Source organism: Perna viridis, chromosome 7 (genome assembly GCF_037379345.1).
Source record: "Perna viridis isolate PV_CMFRI_1.1 ecotype Kerala chromosome 7, ASM3737934v1, whole genome shotgun sequence".
Lineage (NCBI taxonomy): Eukaryota > Metazoa > Mollusca > Bivalvia > Mytilida > Mytilidae > Perna > Perna viridis.
In genome coordinates, this window is record NC_142451.1 from 29445899 (window position 1) to 29473150 (window position 27252).

Consider the following 27252-nt stretch of genomic DNA (forward strand, 5'->3'; position numbering starts at 1 on the left):
GTTACAAAAAGTGTAATGGACGGACTGACAGAAGGTAAAGGTGATTGCAGTATATAGCCACCACTTGGTATAAAAAGAATACTTGGGGAGTGTGGCAAGCCAGAGTGGACAGAAAGAAGTGTTTTCTATTATAAAAAATGATTTTTTTTAAATATTACAAATTCATTTTTTAATATAACAAATTTGATTTCTGATATTACAAAACCGTTTTTTAATATTATAAAATCATTTTTAAATATTAAAAATTGATTTTCTAATATTAGAAAATGGATTTTTTGTATTAAATTACGATTTTTTTTAATATTAGAAAATCATTTTGTAATATTAAAAAATGTGACTGATATTGCAATACAGCAAAGTGATTTTTTAATAATACAAATTCAATTTGTAATATTACTAAATGTGTGTAATTTTGTAATATTACTAAATCAGGAATTTGTAATATTAGGAAATGAATTTTCAATATTACAAAATGATTTTTAATATCACAAAATGAATTTCTAATACTACAAAATGAATTTCTAATATAAAAAAGTATTTTCTAATATTAAAAAAAAATGATTTTATAATATTAAAAAAATATATATATATATCTTCTAATACTACAAAATATTGATCTTTGTCCACTTTGGCTTGCCATAGGGGAGCGAATATTAGATTAGCTGCGAAACGAAGCTCTAACTATTTTTTTTGTATTTTTGAAACGTTAAATCGCAAAATCAAAGAAAAAATATCAAGAGCTTCGATTTCGCAGCTAATATTAGATGTAATATAAGTCCCTTTATTTATTCATTCAACCTCACCAATCGACGAGTGTCAACCTCACAAAAAAGTTCGCGTAAAAATTTTGTGAAAACTGAGGTAAATAAGCATATGTGGCAAGAAATGTTTGAACGAAATTATCTGGACTATCATAAGTAATGATTAGTTTATTGGGCTGCCAGAGGTTGATTCTGGTTGATAAAACAGGCTTTGAAAAAGGGTTCCTTTATTTTTTAATCTATTTATTTTCGGATTTATTTTCCGCGTTGTGTTTGGATATTATCGTAGTTGTATTTACTTCCTACTCGGGGGTTTCCCAAGTTGCTCAGCTCTTACTAATCGTATCGGAAATAGAAGTTGATCCCACTTATTTTCAAACATGTAAACAAATTAGAACGTAATACTGTGAAAAGGATGAATTTATTCTTAAAGAATGGTAAGAAACTTTCGTCCTTATCAAATATACATCTGAAGGACTTTTTAATACCATCAGTTGGTTGTATCGAAATAGATCATGAAGTAGAACCTGCCATTTGGTTTAAAACATTGATTATCGATTCTCTTTTGATTGATTGTGACATTAGAAATGTGTATTGGAGAGAAAAGTCTGCTTCGAATTCCTTTTCAAATGAAAGTAGCTCTGAACTTGAAATTGAATCTACAAGAATTGTCCCTCGGATGACGAGGGCGGTGTACGACGAGGGCGACTGTGAGGATTTCGAACTGTTTGATGCTGTGATCAAGTTATTATCAAGATTTGAAAGTAAGTCTTCGAGTGAAACGGAGAGGGCACAGGAAATTCTGCGTATTCTCCACTTGTATGTTCTCCCTGAAGTCGTTTTGAAAATCAGCGACGTTGCTTTACTTCATGATGCCTTGGACGATGTTGAAATTCGTTTAAGTAAGTTGTCGGAGGAAATTCAAAGCAAAGACCGTGGCATTTATTTAACTGAAACTTCACTCAGGAACCAACGGGACAAGCTATTTATATCTGAAGATTTTGAAAGTGAAATTCATCTAAGTATGTGTAACGTCGACTTCTTGCATGAAGTTTTGTGCGATGTCGAAAAAGATATCGAATCTTTTAACTATGAACTCGAGTCCAAACAGGCTGAGGTTGAACGACTAAGGAATGCTGTAACAGAAGAAGGGAAGCGAAATCTTCAAATGATGCGTAAATCAAGAGATACATTATTTGATGAAATAGAAAAATATCAATGTGTGCGCGAAGCTATTAAAAACGTTACAACCAGGATTCCAATTGGTAGATCCAAAAGAAAAAAGAAAGCGAAACCAAATGTTTTCCACGAGATCTATTTAGAACTGAAAGGGAGATTAGCAAAAGAGAAGCAACTTGTCAAAACGTGTTGTGATCAGAAATTGAAGATAACTTCAGTTCGAGAAGCTATTTCTCAAGTTTGTGAAGAACTTTTACATACTGGAGAAAGTTGTGGTTTTGTACGTTCCCTCGAAGGCAATGGCACGTCCACAGATGTCCTTGGACAGGAGCCGAAAACTAAACCATCAAATTGGCAAACATTAGAAGATAAGATAAAAGCATTACTGTATGATGGTCTTTCTGGTCCATCTGATACTTTCAGGTCATTTAGCGATTCAATCAAGACTAAGATCAGTGCGTTCATCTTGGAAAACGAACTCTTTACCAAATCAAAAGATCAAGAGGAAACTCGTCTGAAGGGTGGAGACGACATTGATGAATTCGTCAACATATCATATCTTGAAAGTATATCCCTTCAGCACGAAGCAAGCGGAGACTCAGTAGATGTAAGCTGTAGGATTTCTAGTGGGTATAGGCCCTTCACGCATGCTATCAAGGACGACATTCTCAATCATATTGCTGATCAAAGCAAATGGTTGCTTGAGTCGATCGAAATGGACTCTCACAAGGAGAAAGGAAAGGTTGTGAATGTAGAATTACCCCATAAGATTTGGATGTGTTATGAATCTCACTTGTATAACCAAATTTTCAAACCACTATCGGATTTGTATTATATGTCTTATGTTGATGTTGCCAAAAGGTTGTACGATTTCGTTTCGACACAGGAGCTTCAAGATTTAGAGATTGACGAACCCTGGCTAAATGATGACTATACGCCGACTCAAAAGGGACGCATAGCAAATGGCGCCAAACATGACTTTGCTAAAAAGGCAGCATCTTTAAAATCTTTGAAATCCGGTTTAAGTATTACTTTAGGTCGTATGACATTAGACGAATTATACCAGTCTGCGAAGAGAGATTGTGATGATATTCCATCTTTTCTTGACTGTCCGTTCGACACAGACGATACAGACAGCGACGAATCAAATGATGGATACCATGCTGCATCGTTGACCACTTCACCCCCGCACGTTAATGGCGAGGTGGGGTCAAGTCTTTCCGACGTTCATGTCGACGTTAGTGTTGACTTAACTAACGAACTTCCAAAAGTGAAGGAAGTTTTGCAGCCGGCATGTCTAGAGTTAGAAAATTGTATTCAGACAGCCCCCGTTGTAGAAAAAATGAAACACTTGACGAAAACATATAAATTGGTTAATCGAACTGTAGGGAAACTAAAGAAAAGGCGGCGCAATTCTTCAATAGAGAGCATGGTTTGCTGTGATGAAATATTGTCGGCTTCCATAGTGTTACTTACCTTGATCAATGGTGATCAATTTATACAGTTATATGCACATATGAATTTGATGATAGACCTGATGCCATCATTTTTGACCGGAAGTTTGCAAGACTGTTCTTTGACAAACTTTTACAGTGCTTTTCAGTACTTACTTGATAAGCAAACGATGTCTGTTAACAGGGTCAGTCGGTAGAAAACAGGTTTTAATAGTTTATCTTTATAGAATTCCTATTCTAATTAAGAACTTTATTAGATTTGGAAACTTATTTATTCAAAAATCTTTCTGTAAATTATGACGAGGCGTGAGAACAAGAGGGCACATGTCCCACATTTTCGGTTTCACTTAAATAATTTGCTTTTCATTCTTTTTATTGTACAATCTTTTCTTCGCCTTCTGTCAGAAATATACAATGTACATGTTTCAGAGCATGATGTGGGTATTTAGACCTTTCATGAAATGTGTAATGTACGGTCGGGCCACAACGATCTGCCGACTAACTGTTTTATCATATCAGTACCTAGACCACAAATGCGTATATTTTGACGAAATTTGTAATTGATTCAAAATTACGTGTTAAGAATATTTTTTATCTTTACTTGAAGTAGAGAATAAATTAACAATTTATATGAAAAATGAAGTAGCGTAATATTTAGGGGTGGACAGGGGTATATTTGTCCTTTTTACTGGCCCTTTACCCTTTCCACCGTCCGAAAATTCAATGTTAAGACGTGTTCAAGTTTGGCGTTGATTGCTGGACAATCTTATGGTCTTCCTAGTAAATGTAGAATTTAAAAAAAAAAGATTATTGTATGGTAATTTATTGTTTGAAGGATATTGATTTTATTGATCTGATCGATTCTCAGACATACATTTTAATCATGCGAGTTTTATGGGAAAAGACGTGTATGGTTTTTTCCAAAATCTGTATAGTCTGGAACATGCATGCATACATGTATATAAATTTTACTTTTAGTACTCCGTCTAATTTCCATAAACTATGATAGTATGTGTACACAGGTTTATTTTTCAGTGATGAATCTTGATCTTCATTGTACAACACAAATAATTTGGTTTATATGTTTACTTAGGTAACAAAGTATTCAGATTACATAACTGACAAGTATTAATGGGACACAGTTTAAGTATATTTATTGATTATAAATTCTGTAGAACGTTCAAAGTCTCACTTCGCGTACAACATATAACGAAAATGGTTAACTACGAGCCACATATAAAGTGTCACGATTGCACTGAAATTAATAGGAAATTAAGTTAATGCACTTGTACTAAGGAAATAGCCTGTTAAGTTTCATTTAATCACAATAACAAGCGATTCGCTGACCCGATCCAATCATGTACACGGTTGTACATGTATGAAAGCATTGGTTTGGATCATATGAACGGAATCTTCTTCCCTAGCTTATGATATCCGTTTTCATACAACGAAGGTTGAGATAGGTATCAGTTTTATAGCTACTATCACTCATGTTCTTCCTGGTAAAAAGGAAATGGACATAATGTTTATTTTATACATGTATTTGTATGATACATTTACATTGTAAGTACGTCAAGTTAAAAAATAACTTCCCGTGTATCAGGTTCTGTTTGATTTGTTGGTATGTTTGTGTACATTGACACTTTCAGTCTAAGAATTTAGACCTGATACGTTGATCCACAGTATGGTGTTGTTTCACCACCCTAAGGTTTTGCGCTAGTCATTATGGTACACCAGTGTCCGTCTGTTCGTTTTTACATCGTTCGATGATCCTATCAATGCTGCGAGGTTTTTTTTCTGATTTTTTGTTAGAAAAAAAGTCTGAATGGAATATAATTACTTTTTATTGTCCTTTTCTTCAGGTACATGTACATGTACGTGTATGGAAAACACGATATTTTTGGGTGGGCGTCTCGCTGTTAACCCTAACATGGAATACAAAAAAATGTAATTCTAGTCAGATACTCCGAGCTCGATAGTTCTGTTAATCCTAAATGTATTTCTTGATAATACCCGGTATACTTCGTGCTGTTTGCTACATAATTGTACCTGCCATTTGAAGAAAATTATAATTCTGGGGAGTGGTTTTAAGTTTTAATTACGGTCATTCAAAGTGTTTGTGATTAGACGTCCACTTACTAAAATTTTGTAAAGAATGAAAAGTGACTGTTACGGCATTGTGTTTTCTCTCTCATGGTCCAAGGCATTCCAGTATTAGTCTCAAGGAAAGACTTAATTTTTAAGGCATTTAACCCTTAAATGTTGCTTTCTATACAGATGAAGAAAACCTGTTGTTGATTTTTCACAGTGACTGATATGTACATGTATATGACATTAACCTTTGTGGTTATAGACACTTTTTTTGTGGGTGCAATTGTTGATTGTTAAGAACAAATTTGTCAAATAGTTAATAAGAAAATGTTTATAGATATTTATTTTGTTAAAAATTTGTAGTGTAATAGAGAATTCCTTTTTACATTTTTGTTATTTGACTGGTTCAGCAGACGAATGTTGTTGAAACAATAAAAGTATCGCTATGGTTGTATTGATTTCTGTCGATGGCATGGCTTCATCTGCTTCTTTTTTTTCGAAATATTTTCATGGGTACCTATCACGTTACCATGCAGTACACCATTGAACATTACAAAAAAAAGGTAATTGAAGTTAGGGCCTAACATAATATGTTAGTTTGACTTTCCCCTACTCAGAACTCAGAAGTAGGCATAAATCTTATTTTATGGACAGACACCAAAACCTATTATAGTCACATAAAACACTACCATTTGTGAATACTAGATATTTAAATCAAAGGAAGAAAATAAACTAATGAAATAAAATTTTGTTGTTAAAGTACGGGACAGGAAACAAGTGTTTTTTTTTATTTAGGCCTACCAAACAGTGGCACATCATGGATGCTCTAAAACTGAGTTAAGTTCTCTGTATCCACAGAAAGATTCCAATTGTAAAAGACAACGCGAAGTGTTTTCACGATAAAGCTGAAAGAAATGAAAATTGGAAAGCATCTAGTATGTATTTGTAAAATGTTGGCATCAATCCTTAAAAATGTTAAGTCAGCAAATTTACTGCAGTCTTGTGTTTGGTGACTTCTGATAGGTCCATAGTAAAATGTCTCTATTTCTGTAAATTCACTTGCTAGGAGTTCCAAGAAGCAGTGTAAATTTACTTTGCAGAACTCTGTCAGGAGTTGCCGATGGACAGTTGGTAGGACGCATCACAAAGTTTTCTATACAAAAAATCATGAAAACTGATGGTGAAGACAGTTCCATAATAGTTCTTTAAAAAAACTTAATATTGCATAGAAAGCTATGGGAAAACAAAACAAGAGGCTCCTGGAAGCCTGAATCGCTCAACTGATTCAAAGGCAATAACTCTTAACAAGAATTCGTCCTACAGCTTCGACCCAATAGATTTGTATAGGCCCTATTGTTAAGATCATTTCTTCATCGATTTTTTTTATATCTATTATGGTTTTCAAGATAGTGGTTAAAAAATTGCAAAAAGCGTCAAGGGCAATAACTGTAACAAGCAGCCGTCCTACAAATTCAACTCGACGGAGACTTTTGTGGGTCTTACCACGTATTTCTATTGATGAAATGTAAGGGTCATTATATCAATAGAAATAACTGTACACTCAAAATTGACTTAATGGAGAAAACTGTAGGTCTTGTAATTCTGCGTCTGGACAGAGACCTATAGTTACATGTCTATGGTCTGGAGTATGTTTTTAAATTCATACTATATCTCTTTGAGTTTTTTAAGATATAGACAAAGTAAAGCAATTCACCCCATGTTCTTTGTATAACTATGACGACCATTTTATTTTGACTCCGAGACTATCAGCATGTAGGATACATTTTAGATACCAAATACTCTTATAAAGATGGTGACTGTGATTACAGAAGAGACTATTTTATCTTAGTTTCCGCTATATAGATGACGTACTATCGTTAAACAATCCTAGTTTCGAGGACTTGATACATCGCACCTACCCCCAAAGAGCTTGAGATAAAGATACTACAGACACTGTGAAGTCAGCCTCATATCTTGACCTACACTTAGAGATAGATGGTAAAAGAAAGCTATTGACCAAACTTTACGACAAACGTGATGACTTTTCTTTCAGCATTGTCAACTTTCCTTTCATCTGTGGCAACATCCCTTCAGCACCTGCGTATGGAGTTTTCATATCACAATTCATACCTTATACTAGAGCTTGTCGTAGCTACGCAGATTTTTTGTATCGCGCTAGACTTCTTACAGTTAAGCTTCTGGAACAGGGCCATGTTGCTACAAAATTGAAGTCATCACTACAGAAGTTTTATGGTCGCCATCATGAACTCGTGGATCGTTATGATGTATCCATCTGAATCATGAAAACTGATTTGTTCATCCTGTCATAGTTTTACTTTCGTCTACCCCGAACTTGACTTTTTTATGAGCAACTCGACCGATGTTTCTAGAAAAGCAGAGAACGCTTACCTTACCGGTGCACCTGGTCCATACTCCCAGTTTTTAGTGAAGTCCGAGTTGCTCATTTGCTTTTTTTTTACTTTGTATGTATTATTTTAGTTACTTAATGTTCTTTGTTGTGTATGTCTGTTTTCCATGTTTGGTCTTTGTCCCTGGATTGCTTTCCTTTGATTTTCGCTAGAACCTTGGTTCCCTTGATTACTCTTTTAAAGGTCAAGTGACGACATAAGCTATGTGGACCATTGGTCAAAATTAGCTAAAAGTTGACTCATTCATGGCAGTATACTGTATGTATAAAAAGTTTCATCATCAACCTAGCACTTGGGGGAACGGAATTCCAACCTCTTACGTTGTAGGAGTAAATGTAAATGTGTACAAATGGGATTTTGCCATTGTCATACAAACGAATACTAATTATAAACTATTGTACAAACATTGTAAGTAGATGTTAAGTGAAAAAAACTCTATGAATATCCGTGTGGTGTCGTATAGATGGGTAAAGGTCAGAGATTTACAGCGAAAACTGTCTAAAACAAATCCTTATTGAACTGTAAATTTTGTTTGATTTAGACAGGTGTTCTGTTTACCAAGGTTCAAAGTTCATTTGAACAAGGTTCAAAGTTCATTTGAACTGATATGGAAAGACTAGGTTTATTCAGGACTTGATTTAAACTGAGTTCACTCTATATGCATGTTTGCCCTGAAGTATTTTCAGTATATAAGTTAAAGAAACAAAACTGAAATGCAGTTAACACTGAGGTGAATATATAAAATGCTGGTAAAGTGACTATAATAGATGGGATTCTTCTTTGACATTATATCGAGGCTTGACCAATTAGAACTTACTCTGAACAGGAGATGAAGACCTGCTGTTTGGTCCTTTTTGGAAGACCCCTGAAAGAAAAAAAAAGACAAAACTTTTTAATCTCGGATGTTTGTAAGTCGCTAATACTGTTGGCGAGTTCTTGCACACGTCATTTCAGAACTTTACATTTGCACATGATTTGCATAATTTTATATTTCTATACCGCATTATGCTGCTAATCGGTGCCGTAAAACCATCAATTCTAGCTTCATACGAGATCAAAATGTACATGTGTTCTACTGTGTTTTTGCTTGTATGAGAACGGGAAGTTTATATTAAAAGATGAATTGATGGCTTAGCATGAACTTAATGTACTATTACTCAGTCTCCGATTCAGACACAGAGGCTCGTTAAAGGTTAAAACATTATTAGGGCCCGATATCTATATATAAGCGATCCAAAGATCGCAAAAATTTGACAGAAACTTGTGGAACGAAAAATCCAGGTAACCAGTTGTTTTGATCGAGAAACTTTCGGGTCATCAGAATAAGGAAAGAGTAATTATATCAAGAGAACCAAGATTCTAGCAGTAGTCACCCGCTTTGAGAGCATATCGCATCGGTGCCATTTTGGATGTTGAAAGCCAGCAAAAATCAGGCATTGAATATTTGACGATTAGCGACCCTGAAGACCTGTCTTTGCTTTTTCTTTACTGTCATTATACTTATTTAAATGGATTTTGTATTCAATCTTTTTTTTTAAGGAATGGATATTGCTATTGTACTGCTACATAAATGATGACAACTTGTTTTACCCATCAAAATGTCCTGAATAAAACACACGTCTTACGAAACTCACGTTTCAAAAATGTACAACACCAATAATAGCTTTTACAAACAAATCAAACCTTCATGTAAGAGTGTGTGTTACTATGAAAATTTGTTATCTTCTAGACTAATCAACTTCGCGAAGCAAGTGCTTTAGAATCTGTAATTATGTGAAAAGCGTAGTTTGCAGTTAAGCTTTAATAAAAGTGCTTTCGGGACTTCACGACCGAGCTCTCCAAGCTTACCATCTCCTGAAGATAGAGGCAGAGTAAAATTTCTAGGAATGTCTTGTCTTCCATCCCCATTTTCAAAAACGAAAGATGATATACTGCGTCTCCTTAAAGTCTCATAATTGGTCTGAAAAAAAAATTTACCTTATAGCCTGATTAACTTTATCTTTTAAAAAATGTCACATATTTTGTCTTAATTAAGTTCAATTTTACAAAATATACAAAATACATATCATTTAATGATACATTTTATACAGCTAAACTGATGCTAATTGGCAAGTCACGTGAATGAATTTTTTATAAGATCAATACAATTTGAACTAAGTATTTTCATATATTCCAATATAGTTTCTCCCGTAAAAAATCTACATGCCAATTAAAATATTACACATTTGCCATCCTGCCCAGCAATCTGATTTTTTTTTATAAATAAAAGTTATCCTAAAGAGAATATATATAATAACATAAAGAGCCTTGAAAGCTTTCGGAAAGCTTAGGAAAAAGTATGTCAGAAAAGGGGAAGGTGGACCTTAAATAGAAAAATGTGTAAGACTACCATTACCATATCAACAAAAAATTGAAACAAACAAATAACCATCGTTTATTACCCCATCTTTGCATCTCATGAAAAAAACAACAGAAAAATTAATGTGAAAGAAAGCGGTATAGAGTAATTACCTGAAGTTTCTGATACTGTCTACTCTTTTGGACTAGCTTTTCCGATACTTCGTGATATTTCTTTGATGTAGATTCTAAGCTCTTCTTGGAATCTATACAAAAACCATAATATTTGGTGACTTCTTGAATATTTCAATAAAATTTAAATAAAAGAGACCCTATCAGTAGGTGTGCTTGGTGGACGCATTTATCTCCTAAATTAGTATTTCAAAATATTTAACTTAATCGTGTATAGTTTTACAAGTATATGGGATCATGGTATATATATATTTTCACTTTATATTTATTTTAACCGATAGTTGATATCTATTCTTCTTTAACTGTCTGAAACTACAAGCAACTGATGTCACCTCAACATCGGACATCGAATGTCATCCTAGTAATGTAAATACATGAACTAGTAAATATATATGTACTTTACTCCAGTTACTTAGCTAAAGTTATCTCAGTACAAAACTAGAGCCCTATGTATTAAACACAGTTCGTGTCATGTAAAAACATAGACTATATTCCCTTACACAACATTAAAAACTACTTCACTGACTACAAATAAAAAAAAATCAGATACCTTTTTCCACTTGGACTCGGCGCATACATTTTAAGTTCCCCTATTTTCACAAGAAACATCTTTTTGGTCAAAGGCGCATATTAGTATTTTGGACCGGCACGAATTGGAATATTTTTTTTTGCAGCGCACGCGGTGATTCTATGAGCGCGACAAATTGTTTACGTAGTCATGCCCAACTAATTACCGTTAAATATCATGTTCTATTTTATCGTTCTATGAAGTGCCTTTTAAAGAACGGTTAGCGTTCGCGCGGTACGTCTAATCTGCGAACCTTAGCTAAAAACGCACATTTTTGAAATACAGAAACTTTTTGTTTTTATATTATATTATATATATACCCATTGCTCGCCACATAATTATATAGAGAGAATATCCGTTCTCTGGTCTAATAATTCAGTTTGCGCTAGTAAAATTACGCATACGTACCTGAGTAGAGCTTCTTCAGCGCTGTGTAATTTAGTTAAAGATATATTTTACGAATATTGAACTAGACGTCAGACCCAACATCCACCCACCCCATGGCCAATCATGAAGAGTAGTATCTCATCTATAGACATTATATCACAGTTTCGCCGCGGATTTCTATGTAAATAAAATGCCAAAAGGTGAAAAGTTGACAGTAGTGCGCTCCCGGGAAGAGAGTTACTCCGCTAAAAAGAGTATATATGTTTCCATTACGTTGGTCAAACCCGAACTTGTTCAAGACCCTGAAATTAATAAAATAATCCCTAGATAGTGACATTCAATGTTTTAAGGTCGGTGACATTCAATGGTAAATTAGTGTTATTTACAGAAGGTGATTTGTAAGTGATCCTGAGCATGACAAGTGATTTATTACATGAACAACGAACAGTTTATCATATTACGGAGAACCACTATTTTTAGAATACATTCCCACCTGCTTAATTAAATTTATATATTTGTATATTTGCAGTTTTCTAAAATCATTGTAATCACTGTATTTTTTTTTTCTATCCGAGAGGGTCTGTGATTGGTAAATAAAACTAACTTATCTCAACTTATACATTGGCGAGTCTAGAGGGGTTCAGGACCCCCACACTGCCTTTTAATTGGAAAATTTGTCATTTTCATGTGTAAAATCAACAAAAAATGGCAAATAATGACCTAACACTCTCCTTTTTCTAATGAACCTCGGCTGGTAGCCCCCTTTTCAAAGTGTCTGGATCGGGCCCTGCGTAAATACTCCACCATGGTAAAGCAATCGTGTTCTAGACAAGAGTAAAAATTGCAATCATGACAGGTAATTTGGGAAAAATGGGCCACGTGATATGGGCCCTGCTTTGGCATATACTTTGAACTACCCTTTTCTGATGGAAGTTATACTAAAGTTATACTAAACCCCCTCTACCCTGTGAGTTAGCCTCTGTTCCGCATACACTTGTTCTATCAATGATGGGGCTTAACTATCCACAAGTACCCCTAAAAATCTTTTTTAGGAAGTAAAGCCCGTCATTGGTAGAAATCTGTTCCCCCTTTTTTTCACCTCGCTACAACGGAAGTTCAACGGTCTATTTCACCCACGTGAATTGTATTTTTGATGAAGGTTAATCGTTATCATATCCGATCAACTATGTACACTGTTAATACATGTCTTCTCTAACAATGACATACAGTGTGGTAGGCACTTAATCATTGTGTGACAGATCTATTTTTAGCATATGCCAACTTATCACATATCTCTGACAAGACCATGTGACTCAGAAGGGGTAATCAGTGGGGTAAGCGTCTAGTTCAAGAAATGGTGACTCCTTAGGCCAAATACAAAAACGGCTCTAAAATATTTTAGTATAACATTTAAAATGTTCAATTTCATATATGAAAGTAAAAGTTATTTCACTTCATCATTTTAAGTTCTTCTACGGTAAATTGAATTAAGTTTATTGAAGATGAACTATGGAGAACCTCAAATTATCTATAGCACAGTTATTTCACTTGTCAACAAGAAAAAAATCATATTTGCTATAATTCAAGGTTATATTACTTGAAAAGGTAAGAAAGTAAGATTTTTAACTGTTTAGAAATAGTCAATATGATGAGCTTTCAATATATTAAACTAAAAACGGAAGTAATTTATTGTTTCCTGAGGTGATTGTACATGAAATCTATACATGTCCATAATCACTGTGGTCACGGCACAATGAATTCTATAAACAATTTGCAAAATGTGTCATGTTTCCATTTTGTATAGCTATTTAATAATTATACATTTTTTTTATATGGTTGCTAATTGTATTTTTTATTACAGTTTAGTAATGGAGAAATATGTAGTTCTGTTTTTGAGGATCTAGAAGGGGGAAATTCTAATACACTTGACCGACTAAAAGATTATTGCAAAAATCCGAACTCCTGAAATAAAATTCCTAGTCTTCTTTTAGGAAGCTACTATATTTTCAATGATTTTGGAGTGGCAGATCCAAAATTGAAACAGGGAAGAGGGTAATTTGCAGTTTTTTTTCTACTTCTCAAATTGTAATCTATTTCATGATTTTTTTTCTTCAATAATAAATAATTGCTTTAAAACGCTCATGTCTCATTGTTCTTTAAACTTTTACAGTGTAAATTGCTGTATTGTCATTATATGGAAGGAATGACTAATATTTTTTGGTCTATGAAAATTGACCTCAATTACATGGTGTGCACACTAAATAACCTGTATGGCAGTTTATTTTCAAGTGTGCATCACAGGCATTGAGATTATTTCAAATAGACCAAGAAAACAGTCATTCCATATAATTTAATTTTAGTATCAAAATTTAATGTGAAAATGATCAAAAAAGCTTGACTATCTCACAGTCACATATTAATTTGGGTCAATAAGATCAAGGACCAATTTTTTTTGTTATTCAATCAGAAATTAAATCATCACATTATAACTCAACCTTATTTTATAAAAAAAAATGCTAAAATTCAATATAAACAGAACTCTTCATTCTTAAGCACCCTCTCTAGCCTTCTTGATTAAAAACAAAACGAAACGCTAGTGTTCAGTGCTCTTAAAGTTGATTACATTTTAATCAAGTGCATAACAATTTAATTTATTTCTATATTTAGAGTACATGTAATAATCACTTCTAAGAAAAGTAATGTAAATGCATTATTAAAGAATACTACAAAATATAATGCAATACAAAGTTAGAAATAAAAATCATTTTAGTTGGCTAGTTTTTGTTGGTAAATTAATGACTAATAAAAAAAAACATAAAAAAACCTTGACTGCAACCCCCTTAAAGGAGAATATACCAAAGAATTTCAATTCTCGTTTTTTTTTTTACTGCATTTTCATGTAACATGTACATGTATATCCCTTTCCACTTAGATAATCAGGTATTATCAATCATATGTAACAGTAGTGTTCTATGTTAATACAGTCATTATGTATATGTAAAAAAATCACCATTTGTATATTTCAGGGACAAAAAAAATAACAGCAAAAATGAACAAAGATCTTCACAAATCACCCATTAGAAGCCAGGAAAAAAATTATGTTACCATTCAACCAAAAGCCACAAAATCAGAAATGTATGTGAACTCAACAGGACAAATAGTCCAGAATGCAATTAAAGCCTATCCTGTTGGGTTATATCAGCATAAAGATCCAGAAGAAAGCATCATTCGAAGGACAAGGTCTTTAATACCACAATCAGTAAAATGTCAAATTGTTCAGATGGCACAAGACAATCCTAGAATAACTCAGGGTGATATAGCACAAATGTTTGGCATTGATAGAACCACAGTCTCCAAAATTTTAAAAAGAAGACACAAGTTTTTGGAGGAATCTAAAGAGGGAATACAAGAAACAGAGACCATACCACCTAAGATTACAAAATTGGATGACGTTTTGAACCAACACATATGCAGTTACATGGAGACATGGTATGTTGATGCTAAGAAAAGGAACAAGTTTATCACACAATCAATGGTAAAAGATGAGGCAAATACAGTAGCCAGAGGATATGGAGCAACAAGTCTTTCCCTTAGCGATGATTGGTTTAGAGACTTCTTTAACCGACATGGTGTAAGAGAACCAGGTACTATTTTTTTTAACACATCACTACTGAAAAATTTACACAATGCCTCCCAAAAGGCAAACATTGAATGTATCTTTGAATGTCAGAAGATATTATATAAAAAAAAAATGCAAAGAAGGACTTATGATCTAAATGATACTTTTTTTACAATATGCATTGAATCTTTGTATCATCTTGGGTAGCAATAGCATATGTACAGTTTGGATAGACAAATAGCTAAAATATATTTACCATTAAGATGCAGTTGATATCCTCAGTTTACAGACTTCTTGAAACACTGCTTAAATCTCTGACAGTCTGATATTTGGACCAAAAGGCTTAAAATATCAGACAGACAAAAATATTTGGTCACACAAGGGACACTGTTCATATATGCCTTTATTTTTGTGACATAATTAAAAGAAAATTTTAAACTGGCCTTCATACTAACCATCAATTCTCCAGATGTCAGTCCATTCCAAATATTTATATGCCAGGATTGATTGACTGGCTTACAGTTTCAAGAAGTCTTGTTTTCGCCACATACCAACCCTTATTGCTCTTTCCTTACTACAGCACAAAAGGATACAAGATATTTCTGATTGTGTTTGTGACACTATTTGCTCATAGTACTGTTCCAACTGTGCACATCTGTCCTTCACCTTTTCTGCAACATGTTCCAAGTAGGTGTTCTCTTGATGAGTCTGTATTAAAAAGAAATCAATAAGTAATTGTTGAAGGCTAAAAACCACGAATTCCACTTCCCATAGGCTTCTATGCTAATTTCACAATATTCAATGGCTTCTCTGGACTTTACCTTAACTTTAACCTGCAGAGGACTATATATCAGCATGATTCTACATATGTCAGCTCACAATCCTCAGAATGGCATTTTGGGTTAGCAGACTTGCAGTGCAGTACTGGTCACCGGAAGTGAAGTGTCTATAAATAGCATGGGAAATCCCAGTGTTTTCACAAGATAGGGGTATATTTAGAAATCATTATGGAGATTAGGCTTCACATCACAAGAAGCAAAATGCACCTATAAAATGTACAGAAATGTTTTTCCTTTCAGAAACTGTTTAAATTTTTTAAATGAGCTGAGAACTTTTTTCACAGCATTATGAGGAACAGGGGTAATTTCTGCGTAGGACTATTTTTGCCTACGTTCCAAATGCTCATTGGTTGAATTGGTGGTCTGTAACCTGAAGTAAACTTCAGAATATATCATATCTTGTATATTGTAACTGTGGGCTATTTCTGACAAACTGCTGCAATCAGCATTTCAAAGTGCCATTCACCATTATTTTGAAAATGATCTGATTTTCATGCATCCTTCAAAACCCTCCCGACAGAAAACCTACACCTGGCTTGTTTAATGCAGGATCTGACATCAAAGGTTGTCCTATTTGCCGGGACGAGTAAAATTACCAATTGATTGAACAAGTTCAATTTAACTATACTTGCCCATTGGACAACCAAATTTTATGCATTTACTTAGCTTCTAAATTAGGAGAATAGAATTTCACCATTATGTCGGATATGATAAGGCTCACAAAATGTTACAGTAATGTCATACTTCGCTTTGTTGTATACTTTTTGTCCTCTTTTATCAATTGTAACAACATAACATATCAAGGGAAATAGAAAATACATGTACAATATACCTTTTTGTTTATACCTTGCATACCTGATAAGTCCAAAACGACAAAGATCTACTACATATTTCCATGATAACCTCAGGTTTTTGACCAGCAATAACCATCTGAAAGCAAGTGTTATTTATAAGTAATGTCAAGTATAATACTCTTTTAAGTTTCGATTTACTTAGTGTACTTCTTGAAAGGATATATTTAAAAATGAACAAAATTATGTTTATATTTTTGTAGACATAGAAGACCTTGTGAAGAAAGAGTTTGAGGATCCAAGCTCTTCTGATGATCTAATATTAATAGAACCACAAACTGATGGTAAGCATCCAATCTGATTGGTCAAAGAGAGACAACTCTACTTTTGTAGTTGTTTCCTTAATAGGTTGTGCAAACTGATCATACTAGTACACTGTACTACAGGGACATTTTTAAAAGTGTTTTGAGGTGTAATTTTCGGGTGGTATTGTTAGTTAAAAACTATACTTTCATCACAGAGAGTGATGGATCAATTGAATATCATTTTTTTAATATGACTGATTATATATTGGCTTACAGACTTGTACTGTTCAGATGGTTGGAGGTCAATTCTTATAATGTCTAAACTTGTGGAAAGCTTTGTTTCACCTAAAACAAAAACATATTTCTGCGTGGTTTTAAAAACCTGCCCTATCCATTAAAAATTGATAAAAATGCTAACAGAAAATGTAAAGATTTTTTTGAATGTATAAAAGAAAAATGTTGAAATTTATGGTTTAAGCCTATAGATGAAAAAGGTTTTGGCACCAACTGAAAATACAAGATAAAATGTCTATATGTGAGTTGTTTAAAAAAAATGTGTTCAGGTTTTTCATGTAATGGAAATTTGGTTTCAATTTTGAGACAAATTATTTCATTTCAACAGTGTGATAAATTGTTCACGACTAATGATGGTCCTTATATTTACATGTACTTACATGCAGGACATTTGTAGCATTTATTGAATTCTCTTGTACCATCATCATCACAAAATATATCTGTATGGATTTAAGGAAAACAGCAATGCATGCTTTAATGATGAGGACAGAATATTATTTTTTTTACATGCTAGAACTTGTTAATGTTTTAAGAAAGGGTACTGGTAATTATACCCAATGCAACAAATGCTTTTGTGATCAAGCCATTAAAGATTTGTTTTGGTAACTTAGTATGCAATCAATTACACCTTAACATTAAGTACAAGCTAATTTATTCTCTATCCATATTTTTCCCTGTTGCACATATTTAACAAAGTATGATTATATTCTACCAGTAAACACCAAAGGATTATGACAGCAATTTTGTTCCTCTATCCACAAACAGAGTTTGTTCCTAAAGACCCCCGGCAGAAAAAAATATACCCTATCCACAAAAAAAAAAATAGAATCCACTTTCACTCTGGTATTCTAAGTGACAAGTTTTTCTCTTTACCATCATATAGGATACGTGAACATGATGTAACCTAAAAAATGGGAAAAAAATGCTTGATCATTTATACAATGTTATATACTTAATGATGTTAATCTAATGCATCCAGATGCTGACACTAACTAAAATTACTTTAAACAGTGAGTAGTTTAAAAACCACAGGCTACATGGTTATTGTGCTAATATTGACCCAGGATATTGCATATTAGCAAGAGAAGTCAGAATTTTTTTTTTTGTTTAGACAAAATAAAATGAAAAAAAAAAATCTTTTTCACTGTAATTGATTCAAATTTTCCTTAATGTTTCAAAATGACAGATGATTGAAATCTTGCAAAGTGATTCAAGTTTGATTTTCATTTTGGCTTAACCCCTTAAACATCTATTTTTACAAAAAAGTTGTGTTAGGGGGTTGATGACAATACTTGCAAATCTTAGCATCTCATTCAAGATTGTGGATTACAAACTTTTGACAATGATGTAATCTAAACTAGTTGATTTGAAACTTACCTGAATTAGAATGAAAAATAATTTCACATTTTAAAAATATATTATTACAGTACATGTATCACAGGAATGCATACTTTATCATAACAACTGTACATGTAGTTGCTAGTAAATATTATTTCTTCTATATAAGCAGTCAAAAACTTCCAATTCTGTCTGACCAACTGAATTTTGTCTGACATGTCTGTTGGTCAAATTGTACTGTGAAAGTACTATTGTTCGTGGGGTACCAATTTTCGTGGATTTCGTGGGTAAGGCAAACCACAAATTTTAGTTCACAACAAAAAGGAGATTTCCTTTGATGTGTACACTGAAAACCTCCAAACCACCGATTCAAGAATCTATGAACTTGTGTTTCTTACCTAATCCATGCAAATTGTTATCCACGAATTAAAGTACTTTCACAGTATTTCAAAATGACTGTATTACTGCATAGTCAAAATGATTTATGTTGGACTTGTAGCACATCCAGTACAAATTTCCCCAACTGTTAAAGGTTCTATCTATCTTCATATTTCCAAACTCTGTCATTATGCTGACTTATACGTCCCGTTTGCATGCGTGGCTACCACATAAATTTAAAAAGAACTTTTACTGTAAGTGACGAAAAAATATTAATACAGTGAAATTATATATATTTTTTTTTTAAAAAGAAGATTTTAAAGCATTACTTATATTTCAATACTTGTACTTCAGCAGACAACTACACATTTTTATACGTGATTTTCATAGTACATTGTCATTGATATAGCTTACCCAGGCAAATGTGTTCAATCTTTTTCTGCACTTCTTAAAGTTACAAATTAAGTCACTATCCATTTATTTGGGTAAAAAATTCACTTGCATTAACAAACTGTTACAGTGCTTGACTTAACTGAAAAAAAGCTTTTGCAGAGACTTTACGTCTGTTACAATTACATTCACAGCTGGTTTTAGTTCAGTAAGAAATCTTTCCTCCAAGAATTTTATAGTTGTTTTGTGAAAACTTGACAATACATTTTTAAAAAAAGGAAAAAAGGAGTGCGAGGTAAAATTTAAATGAAACAATTACAGTACAGCTGTATTGTAAGTTGTTTAAGAATCTTTATGGTCATGAGAAGATATCGTCTGCTATTTTGTAAAATCTTGGTGGGATGTAATCTTAATCTTTGACATGGAGGTCGTTAGTGTAAAACGCTAAGGTGATAAAGACAAACATCTTGCGAAAGGTGAAGGTCAAGTAAACATGTCGGGGTGGGCAGGTTTCACTGATGAGGATTTGAAACGTGTCAGAAAATTAAAAGTAGACAAAAACGATGAAAATGTTACAAAGAAGAGTAAGTCTCTGATTCGCAAATGACATTCTACCAGTACCATCCTGAGTACCGACAGTGCACCAATGAATGAGATTAACGCGAATCAAATTGCACTCATTTCTACTTTTCAGAAGATTTGGTTTGCATGTTTGTTTGAAATACAGGTTAATAAATGCAAAACTGTGTGTTTTCTTAAAAATAATTTCATAATTAAATGTGTGTTATAAAAATGATGCGAATTTACTTCCACTAGTAATTCTATTCCCAGTTCCACAGGCACCCGTTTCTATAAATCTATCAGTGACTGAGCTGTACTATTTACACATACATGTATCCCTAGAAAGATGTGTGGATAATAAAGCCCTGTCATTGATAGAAACAAAAGCCTGTACCCAGTTCATCTATTAAGTTCTGTAACAAACTACATAAACTTAAAAACCGACTAGTAATGAAACACATTTCTGTGGCTGAACTTGAACCAACCACACAATTTAAAGCACCTAAAATTACAATCTTATTAAATGGAAAGAAAATATTATTTCTGTTATTGGTCAGGTTCACACTGGTAGTCAGTCTTATTATTTCAGCTGTTTCAACATTCTTGAGAGTCTCTTTTATGTTTTCAGACTACAGAGAATCTCCTCCTAAAGCTGTCAACTTGAATAGGGGTAAACTTGGTACTCGAGTCAGTCACACTGTTACATCACAAGATGCTACATTACCTAAGCCAACTTCATCTGCCTCTCCTTCTCTCAGTTGCCCAATACCAAGGCATCAGGGAAACAAAATTCCTAAAGTTCAGACAGAAACAGCTGACACGACAAGAGATGATTTAGTGGATATACAGAAAGATATTGAGGAATTAGAAACCAACGAGGCATTGAAGTAAGAACAGTAGTTCTGTTTAGTTTTATTATACAGCTATATTCCTTAAATTGATTGGTCCATCATGATAACTGGATCATGATATGGAGCATAACAAACGCTTGAAATTAGGACAAAGCCAATTATTCAAAATGTAAGCAGTTATTTGTACATATACATGTAGTTTTAATTATATGTGATGTACTTCATAAAATATAGGTGTACAATCACATAATTAAGTTTTACAGTTTCTGCATGAAGTAGATACTGTTTTTGTTCCATGAATATGTATAATTTTATCAGAATTGGGAATATTTTTTTCTATTATTATCATGATCTATTTTGTTCATGACAAATAAAAACTGCCTATCCATTTGTCCTTTATAGAAGAGAGATGGGAAATTTAGAAAAATTCAGAGAACAACAAAAGATGATTGAAGAGGCTAATAAGCAAAAGAAAGCATTGTTGTCCAAGACTTTATCAGAGAGGTAAGATCATGTATGTTTATTACTGTTGGAATCTTTAGTACATAGTTGTATAGTAGTAAAATGGCTAACATTCTTGTTTTTATTATCTAAGGCTTTGATTTTGATGATGATATAAATAGCATTGATATAAAGTTATTGAAAAGTTAAAAAAAAAACAGGTCCTGATCTAAGAAGGGACGAATAATTTCTTAGTGGAAAATTGTGAATTTAAAATTGAGAGTTTGAATTTCATATATATTTTAAAGGGTGAAAAAATTATGGTTAAAATTTAAGTTTTGATGTAGATTATTTTAGTACCATGTGATCACCATTTATGTTAAATGGTGTTAAGTGTTATAGAAGTCAAAAGTCTAGTTGAAAAAAGAAACATTTTTACAGCATTAGGGAATTTAATTCCTAAAAAGTCTCCATCTTAATTTTAAAGCACTATAAACATGAATATATTATTTATATATGTAATGTATGTATATTCTCTTTATACTAGTAGTAAAAAATCTATTTACTGTAAAATCAGAAATTAATTGTGCAATACTTCTAACTTCACCAAAATGTATTATTGAATTTAGATTAGATCACATCTTATTTTGGGCATTAATATGGTACATGTATCACAAGTATAAGAACACATTTTCAACTAAGGGACTAATGGTAATAATAAATGCTTAAAATGATTTTTGAAATATATGTAATTTACCAACATTTTATTTATCGTTCCTGAAAAAGTAAGTGATAAATGGGAGTTACATGGTCTGTCAGTCCTTCAAAATTCCATCTTAATTATTTTGGCCACTATCTACCGGGTATAAAATTTTGATCTCAAATTTGGTATGTCCCTTTACAGTGGTGGGGCAAACTTGTATTAAAGTCATATATTTACTTAGCTCAAATTTGTTCTTTGTCTATTTTGAAAAATAGTTATGACTTATTTCAGACAAAGGAAAGCCCAAGAGGAAGCCAGAAAATTATCACATATTCAGAGAGAAGTTGCTATACTGGACAACTTACTGACTGCTGATGTAAATGTGATAAGATCCCGCATAGAGCTTGCTAGCAGGGAGTTCCTAGATGCACAGTATGTTATATCATTAAGTATTGATTAAAGTTCAAATAACAAATGTCCATTACAAGTTACAAAATGTTTTTTGTTGTGGTTTTAGAGATTTAATAAATGTTTTACTATTGCAAATCTGGTGTGTATGACAATATGCAAGTTTAATAGAAAAAATATTTTTGTGTTTTAAAATTTGTATGCTCCATTGGAAAGGTTCAGGATAAAATGTTGGACTTCACACAGAATATTTATTTATTCATAATGAGTGTAAATTTTATTGCCAATAAACATTTCCCTAAAGTTTTGCGCTCAATTTCACATAGTGAAAATCGAGTTATAGTATGGTGAATTTTGGGCAGGCCACCCTGGAAATTATTTTTGTAACATTTTTCTTAGCAACTACTAATCATAACCATTTGATATTTGGTATCCAGCATCAGGTGCAGGTCCCATATTGTTGGATCAGATTTGCCTGTTTGGGCATCTACCACAGTACTTCCTGTTGAACAATAATCTGCCATTTCTGTCTTTGATCTATTTTTTTTACAATAGATTAAACACAGAACTTAAGTTCTACACGTAGCTAAATTTTTCCACTAATATATAGCAGTACATTTTGTTGAAGATTATTATTATTATGCTTTTTAGGAGAAGATACGATAGAGCTGAAAAAGAATTTGTGGAATCAAAACTTGACCTCCAGAAAAAATCTGAACTGAAAGAACACCTTACTGAACATTTATATACTATCATCCATCAAAATGAAGTGAGGAAGGCAGAAAAACTGTCAGAACTGATGAAAGAACTTGATATGGAGCAACCCTCTGATTCTCCAATACTTCAGTCATTACCTCCCTTGTCTTCATTCAATACTATGTCATCAGCAGATACGTTACACTCCCCTACTAAATCACATCCTCCAGAAACAAAACATTTAGAACCTTCACACAAACCTGACACTGAATCAGGAAGTTCAAATTCAACTTCAAGTTCAAAGGATGTGGACAGTGTTCAAGAATCCACTGATACAACTGCTGCAAATGTGACCAAAAGCAGTCAGAACAATGTCGATGAATCATCTTCAAAACCAGAAGTGCCTACACAACAGACTAGTGTCTCTGTCGTTAAAACATCAACTGGGACAGATTCTGAAAAATCAAGTGCCATAGCTAAACAAACCAGTAATAGTTCTGTTGTAAATCTAACAGAATCTAAAGAAAATCCTGAATCTCAACCAATGTCTTCCACTACAAGTGACTCTAGTGCTACAAAGAAGAATCTCATTTCAATTCAACCAATCACAATTGAAGATGATGAGGGGTCATTATCACCAGCTAATCAGGAAAATGCCTCATCTGAAAACATGCCAAGTGCTTGGACATTAGAAGTTGTGAAAAATAGCTAGGGGCTTTATGATATATGTTAAGAAGTTGTTACTTTTAATTTTAGTGCTACATGTTTATCTTGAATAGGTCTTTTTCAGATTTACTGCCTCTTTAAACCACACCAACTATTTTATATATGAGGGTAATTAATCAGTCATTGTAAGTTGTGGTTGTGGGCATTATTTTATCACTTTACGGTATTACTTGATTAAACATCTTGGTGCAGTTGCATATGTTTTAGTTTCAAGTCTCTCATAAATATCAAACTGTGAACAGTGATATTGAAATTCTTGTTAAAATGTTTTTTGGTTCTTGCATTTTTCTAAATTTGTAGGAACTTGAGTTCCTGCGTTTTACTTCTGTCAGTACAATGTAATAACGAAATTGGCTTGTGTAAATGTCTAAGTGACTGTCCAGGGATCACTTTGGGAGGGGGCATCGGCCATTGACTCTAAAAAATGCAGAAATGACCCTGAAAGATAGGGAGGCATTGGTCAATGGCCATTTTTGTGTAATGATAATGCATTATTTATATTATTGTCTCGTGGTAATATTTGAAAGCAACCACTTCATGCCACAAGAATGGGTCATTGACCCAATATGAGAAAAAATCAAGAGTTTTCTCTGCTGATTAAAGAGAGACAAAAAAGTTCAACAGTATAAAAAATATGCTGTTCAGTTGGAAATGATTTAATTTGTTTCTTTAACAGTTTAATCTTTCAAAAGAATGGATGAAGAACAATAAATTTCTGTGTGACAGTTCCATAAAAAATTATTTGACTCAAATGTTCAGGGACTGCTATTCCATTTATCATTAACAATTGATACCATTCCATCCATATCTTTGTGAGAAGTTGATTTTTTTTTTATTTTTGTACTCGGTGAGATCCATTTAAGAAGGTAGACCTAGGCTAAGTGACATAACTCTTAAAATCAGTGATATCTTTGTATGTTTGTATCACAAGCCTATCAAGCAACAATTGAAACAGAATGAAATCAATCCAAGTTAGTTTGGTGCTTACATGACAATTATGTTAAATGCTTTACACAAACGTACAATGATTTTTAAGATTATGCTAATTAGCCTCTGCTTCCTTAAAAGCATGTTAATGCCATTTTTATTGCCATAGTGTGGTACAGCACTTAAAAATGTGACAACTTCAAACTGGTACTGATTGATATGTACTGAGGACAAAATCACATGTATTTCTACCTTTTATGTGAATATGGTAGGAATATGTAACAAAATTTTTTTTATTTATTTTTTTTATTTAACCATTATGTCCAAGAACTATGAAGATCGCCAATTTCAAATAGAACATCTGTCTACTTTCTAAACTTTAGACACTTTTATGCTGATGAAATGTTTAAGGAATAAGAATGGCAGCAAAAATAAGCTGTGACAAAAAAAAATTTTTTTTTTTTTTTGGCATGAGACATGAATAATCATGGTATTACATGTATTTTCAAATAAACATGATTATCTTTTTTGCTTCAAGGCTAAGGTCAAAGCAAAATATGTTTTCCTGTTTCCCACCTACCAATTGAAATAGTCAACTATTACTGTCTGGATATTATGTCTTTAATTACATGTACTTATTACATACATGGAGCTTGTTACTTACATGTACATGTACTTACAGTATGATACATGTAGGAACCAAAATAAGGTACATGTATGATGTAATTTAAAGTACATGTAACTACTTATTACATGCATGGAGTTTGCTACTTACATGTACAAAAAATGTACATGTACTTACCATACCATACATGTAGGAACCATAAGTAGGTACAAGTATGGTGTATTTTAAAGTACATGTAACTAAAAATGTTGTACTATCATAATAACTGACCTGTTCATGGTGGAAATAGGCATCTGTATTTGTATTGTGTAAGAAATAATAATCATGCATCTGTCACAACTGCCTTTAGCATTCTAGTCTTATTGAGAATTTATTGTATACAACTTATATGGTGAAATTTTTTGTAATTGACATCAGAACATGACTGTGATAAGATGTTGTAAGTTGTAGGTAATCATTGTTAAATTTTATAGAACACTTTAATTAAGTTTTGTGATAATTTTTTTTAGGAAATTGATTTTATATGCAGATACATTGCAGTGTAAATGTATTAATTTTGACCAGGAGCTTCTAATATGAACATTGTATTGGATGTCTCTGTTTTGATAGTTGCCAGTTAAGCTTATTCTGTAAATGACTATACTGGTAGATCATCTTAATATCTGCTGACCCTGCAACCCTACAATTTTTAATTGAACTTTTGTGTGTCAGTAGTTTGTGTTTAAGGGTTAAAGAAAATTTGGATTGACTAGAGCCGTAATGCACCACATAAATTTCTCAGTTTTTGAATGGATATTTTTCTTATTACAAGTAACTAATATTTTTTCACGTATTTTTTTTGTCTACTTTGAAAGTAGTGAAAATTGGATCAATGTTGAATATATAACCACACAAGTTTCTCAGTTTTTGAATGGTTATTTTTCTTATTACAAGTAGCTAATATTTTTTCACCTATTTTTTTTTGTCTACTTTGAAAGTAGTGAAAATTGGATCAATGTTAAATATACATGTACCTGTACTTCATTTATAGTATTTAGTTATGCCTAGAACACACTTGGCTCTTTGAGCTAAATGTTATTTCAATATGTGGGTTAAACCAAATCAGCTTGTTTAATTATAGAAAACCTTGGTATAATTGAATTAAAAAAACTTTTTATATTATCTCTGACTTTGTTGAACTACTTTATATTTTATAATAGATTTTGTAAGTCTCTTTCTAGATTCATTTTCCTTTCCAGAGCTTCTGATGTAGAACATATTGAAATCCAAAGACCAATCCGCATTTTATTGTTTACTTCCAGTATCTCAATACACTGCATTATACTTCAAAATCTTCTATTTTATGTTTATCATGTAGAACTAGTTACTTGTCATTTTATATTGGTATTTTTTTTTACCAAAAAGATGTTTTGCTTTTTGATGAATCTATATGCATTTTAGAGGAAGACAAGGACCCATTTTTTTCGTTCACCATGTGAGCTATTGCCATACTTGCTGTCTGTCGTCATTAACAATTTTTCAGAACTCTTCTTCTCTGACACTACTTGACCAATTGGAACCAAACTTGCTATGAATGTTCCTTGAGGTATCCTGGATAGAACTGGTGTTTTTGATTCGTCAAAAAACATGGCCGCCATTACTAAAAATAGAACATAGGGGTCAAACAGTAGTTTTTAAGTCTAGCTAAATTCAGACATGGGTGAAAGCGTTCAGCATGATGAGGTCTATCTCTGGTCAAATTTTGGTTTTATTCCATTGGGCCATGTTGGAGTGATTGCCCTTTTTCAGTGATTTTTGCTATTTGTAATGTTATTTCTTTAAAAAAAAAATCTTCTCCTTTGACACTACTTGACCAATTGAAACCGAACTTGGTACCAATATTCCTTGGGATATCCTGCATAGAACTGACGTAGGGATTTTTGACCTGTTGAAAAACACAACCCTTACTAAAAATAGAACATA

The 27252-nt window shown here is 32.8% G+C and overlaps 3 protein-coding genes across 5 annotated transcripts; 2 read left to right on the forward strand and 1 right to left on the reverse strand.

The window, feature by feature from the left end:
- LOC148612186 (uncharacterized) lies at positions 1 to 26451 on the forward strand. 3 transcript variants are annotated; one of them, XM_088593417.1, is made up of 7 exons: positions 1 to 34; positions 14425 to 15042; positions 16911 to 16991; positions 20542 to 20800; positions 21167 to 21268; positions 22200 to 22340; positions 22968 to 26451. In XM_088593417.1, the coding sequence occupies exons 1-7, from the start codon at positions 16 to 18 to the stop codon at positions 23722 to 23724; spliced, it is 1977 nt and encodes a 658-aa protein (XP_088449543.1). In that variant the 5' UTR covers positions 1 to 15; the 3' UTR covers positions 23725 to 26451. The 3 variants fall into 3 exon arrangements, with proteins under 3 accessions (XP_088449543.1, XP_088449544.1, XP_088449545.1); XM_088593418.1 differs by lacking the exon at positions 1 to 34 and adding an exon at positions 12879 to 13003; XM_088593419.1 differs by lacking the exon at positions 1 to 34 and adding an exon at positions 13294 to 13450.
- Positions 1048 to 5935, forward strand: LOC148612187 (uncharacterized). The gene has a single exon (XM_088593414.1). The coding sequence runs from the start codon at positions 1177 to 1179 to the stop codon at positions 3589 to 3591; it is 2415 nt and encodes an 804-aa protein (XP_088449540.1). The 5' UTR covers positions 1048 to 1176; the 3' UTR covers positions 3592 to 5935.
- On the reverse strand, positions 6407 to 19760 carry LOC148612188 (E3 ubiquitin-protein ligase CCNB1IP1-like). Its single transcript, XM_088593421.1, has 11 exons — positions 19377 to 19760; positions 18135 to 18150; positions 17627 to 17686; positions 17227 to 17297; positions 16712 to 16786; positions 15611 to 15725; positions 11420 to 11440; positions 10426 to 10517; positions 9763 to 9874; positions 8732 to 8779; positions 6407 to 6638 (listed from the first exon to the last, which is right to left on the reverse strand). Exons 1-11 carry the CDS (start codon positions 19437 to 19439, stop codon positions 6541 to 6543), a joined length of 771 nt encoding a protein of 256 aa, XP_088449547.1. The 5' UTR covers positions 19440 to 19760; the 3' UTR covers positions 6407 to 6540.
- Positions 26452 to 27252: the final 801 nt, after the last annotated feature.

Excerpts from the sequence above, each read along its gene's own strand:
- LOC148612186 (XM_088593417.1), top strand. Across the intron at positions 21,269-22,199 it reads TCCAAGACTTTATCAGAGAG|ACAAAGGAAAGCCCAAGAGG; the intron begins GTAAGATCATGT and ends GACTTATTTCAG. Across the intron at positions 22,341-22,967 it reads AGGGAGTTCCTAGATGCACA|GAGAAGATACGATAGAGCTG; the intron begins GTATGTTATATC and ends TATGCTTTTTAG.
- LOC148612187 (XM_088593414.1), top strand. The coding sequence starts at position 1,177 with ATGAATTTATTCTTAAAGAATGGTAAGAAACTTTCGTCCTTATCAAAT.
- LOC148612188 (XM_088593421.1), bottom strand. The coding sequence starts at position 19,439 with ATGGATAGTGACTTAATTTGTAACTTTAAGAAGTGCAGAAAAAGATTG. Across the intron at positions 16,787-17,226 it reads CATCTGAACAGTACAAGTCT|ATGGTTATTGCTGGTCAAAA; the intron begins GTAAGCCAATAT and ends ACTTGCTTTCAG. Across the intron at positions 9,875-10,425 it reads GACAGTATCAGAAACTTCAG|ACCAATTATGAGACTTTAAG; the intron begins GTAATTACTCTA and ends TTTTTTTTTCAG.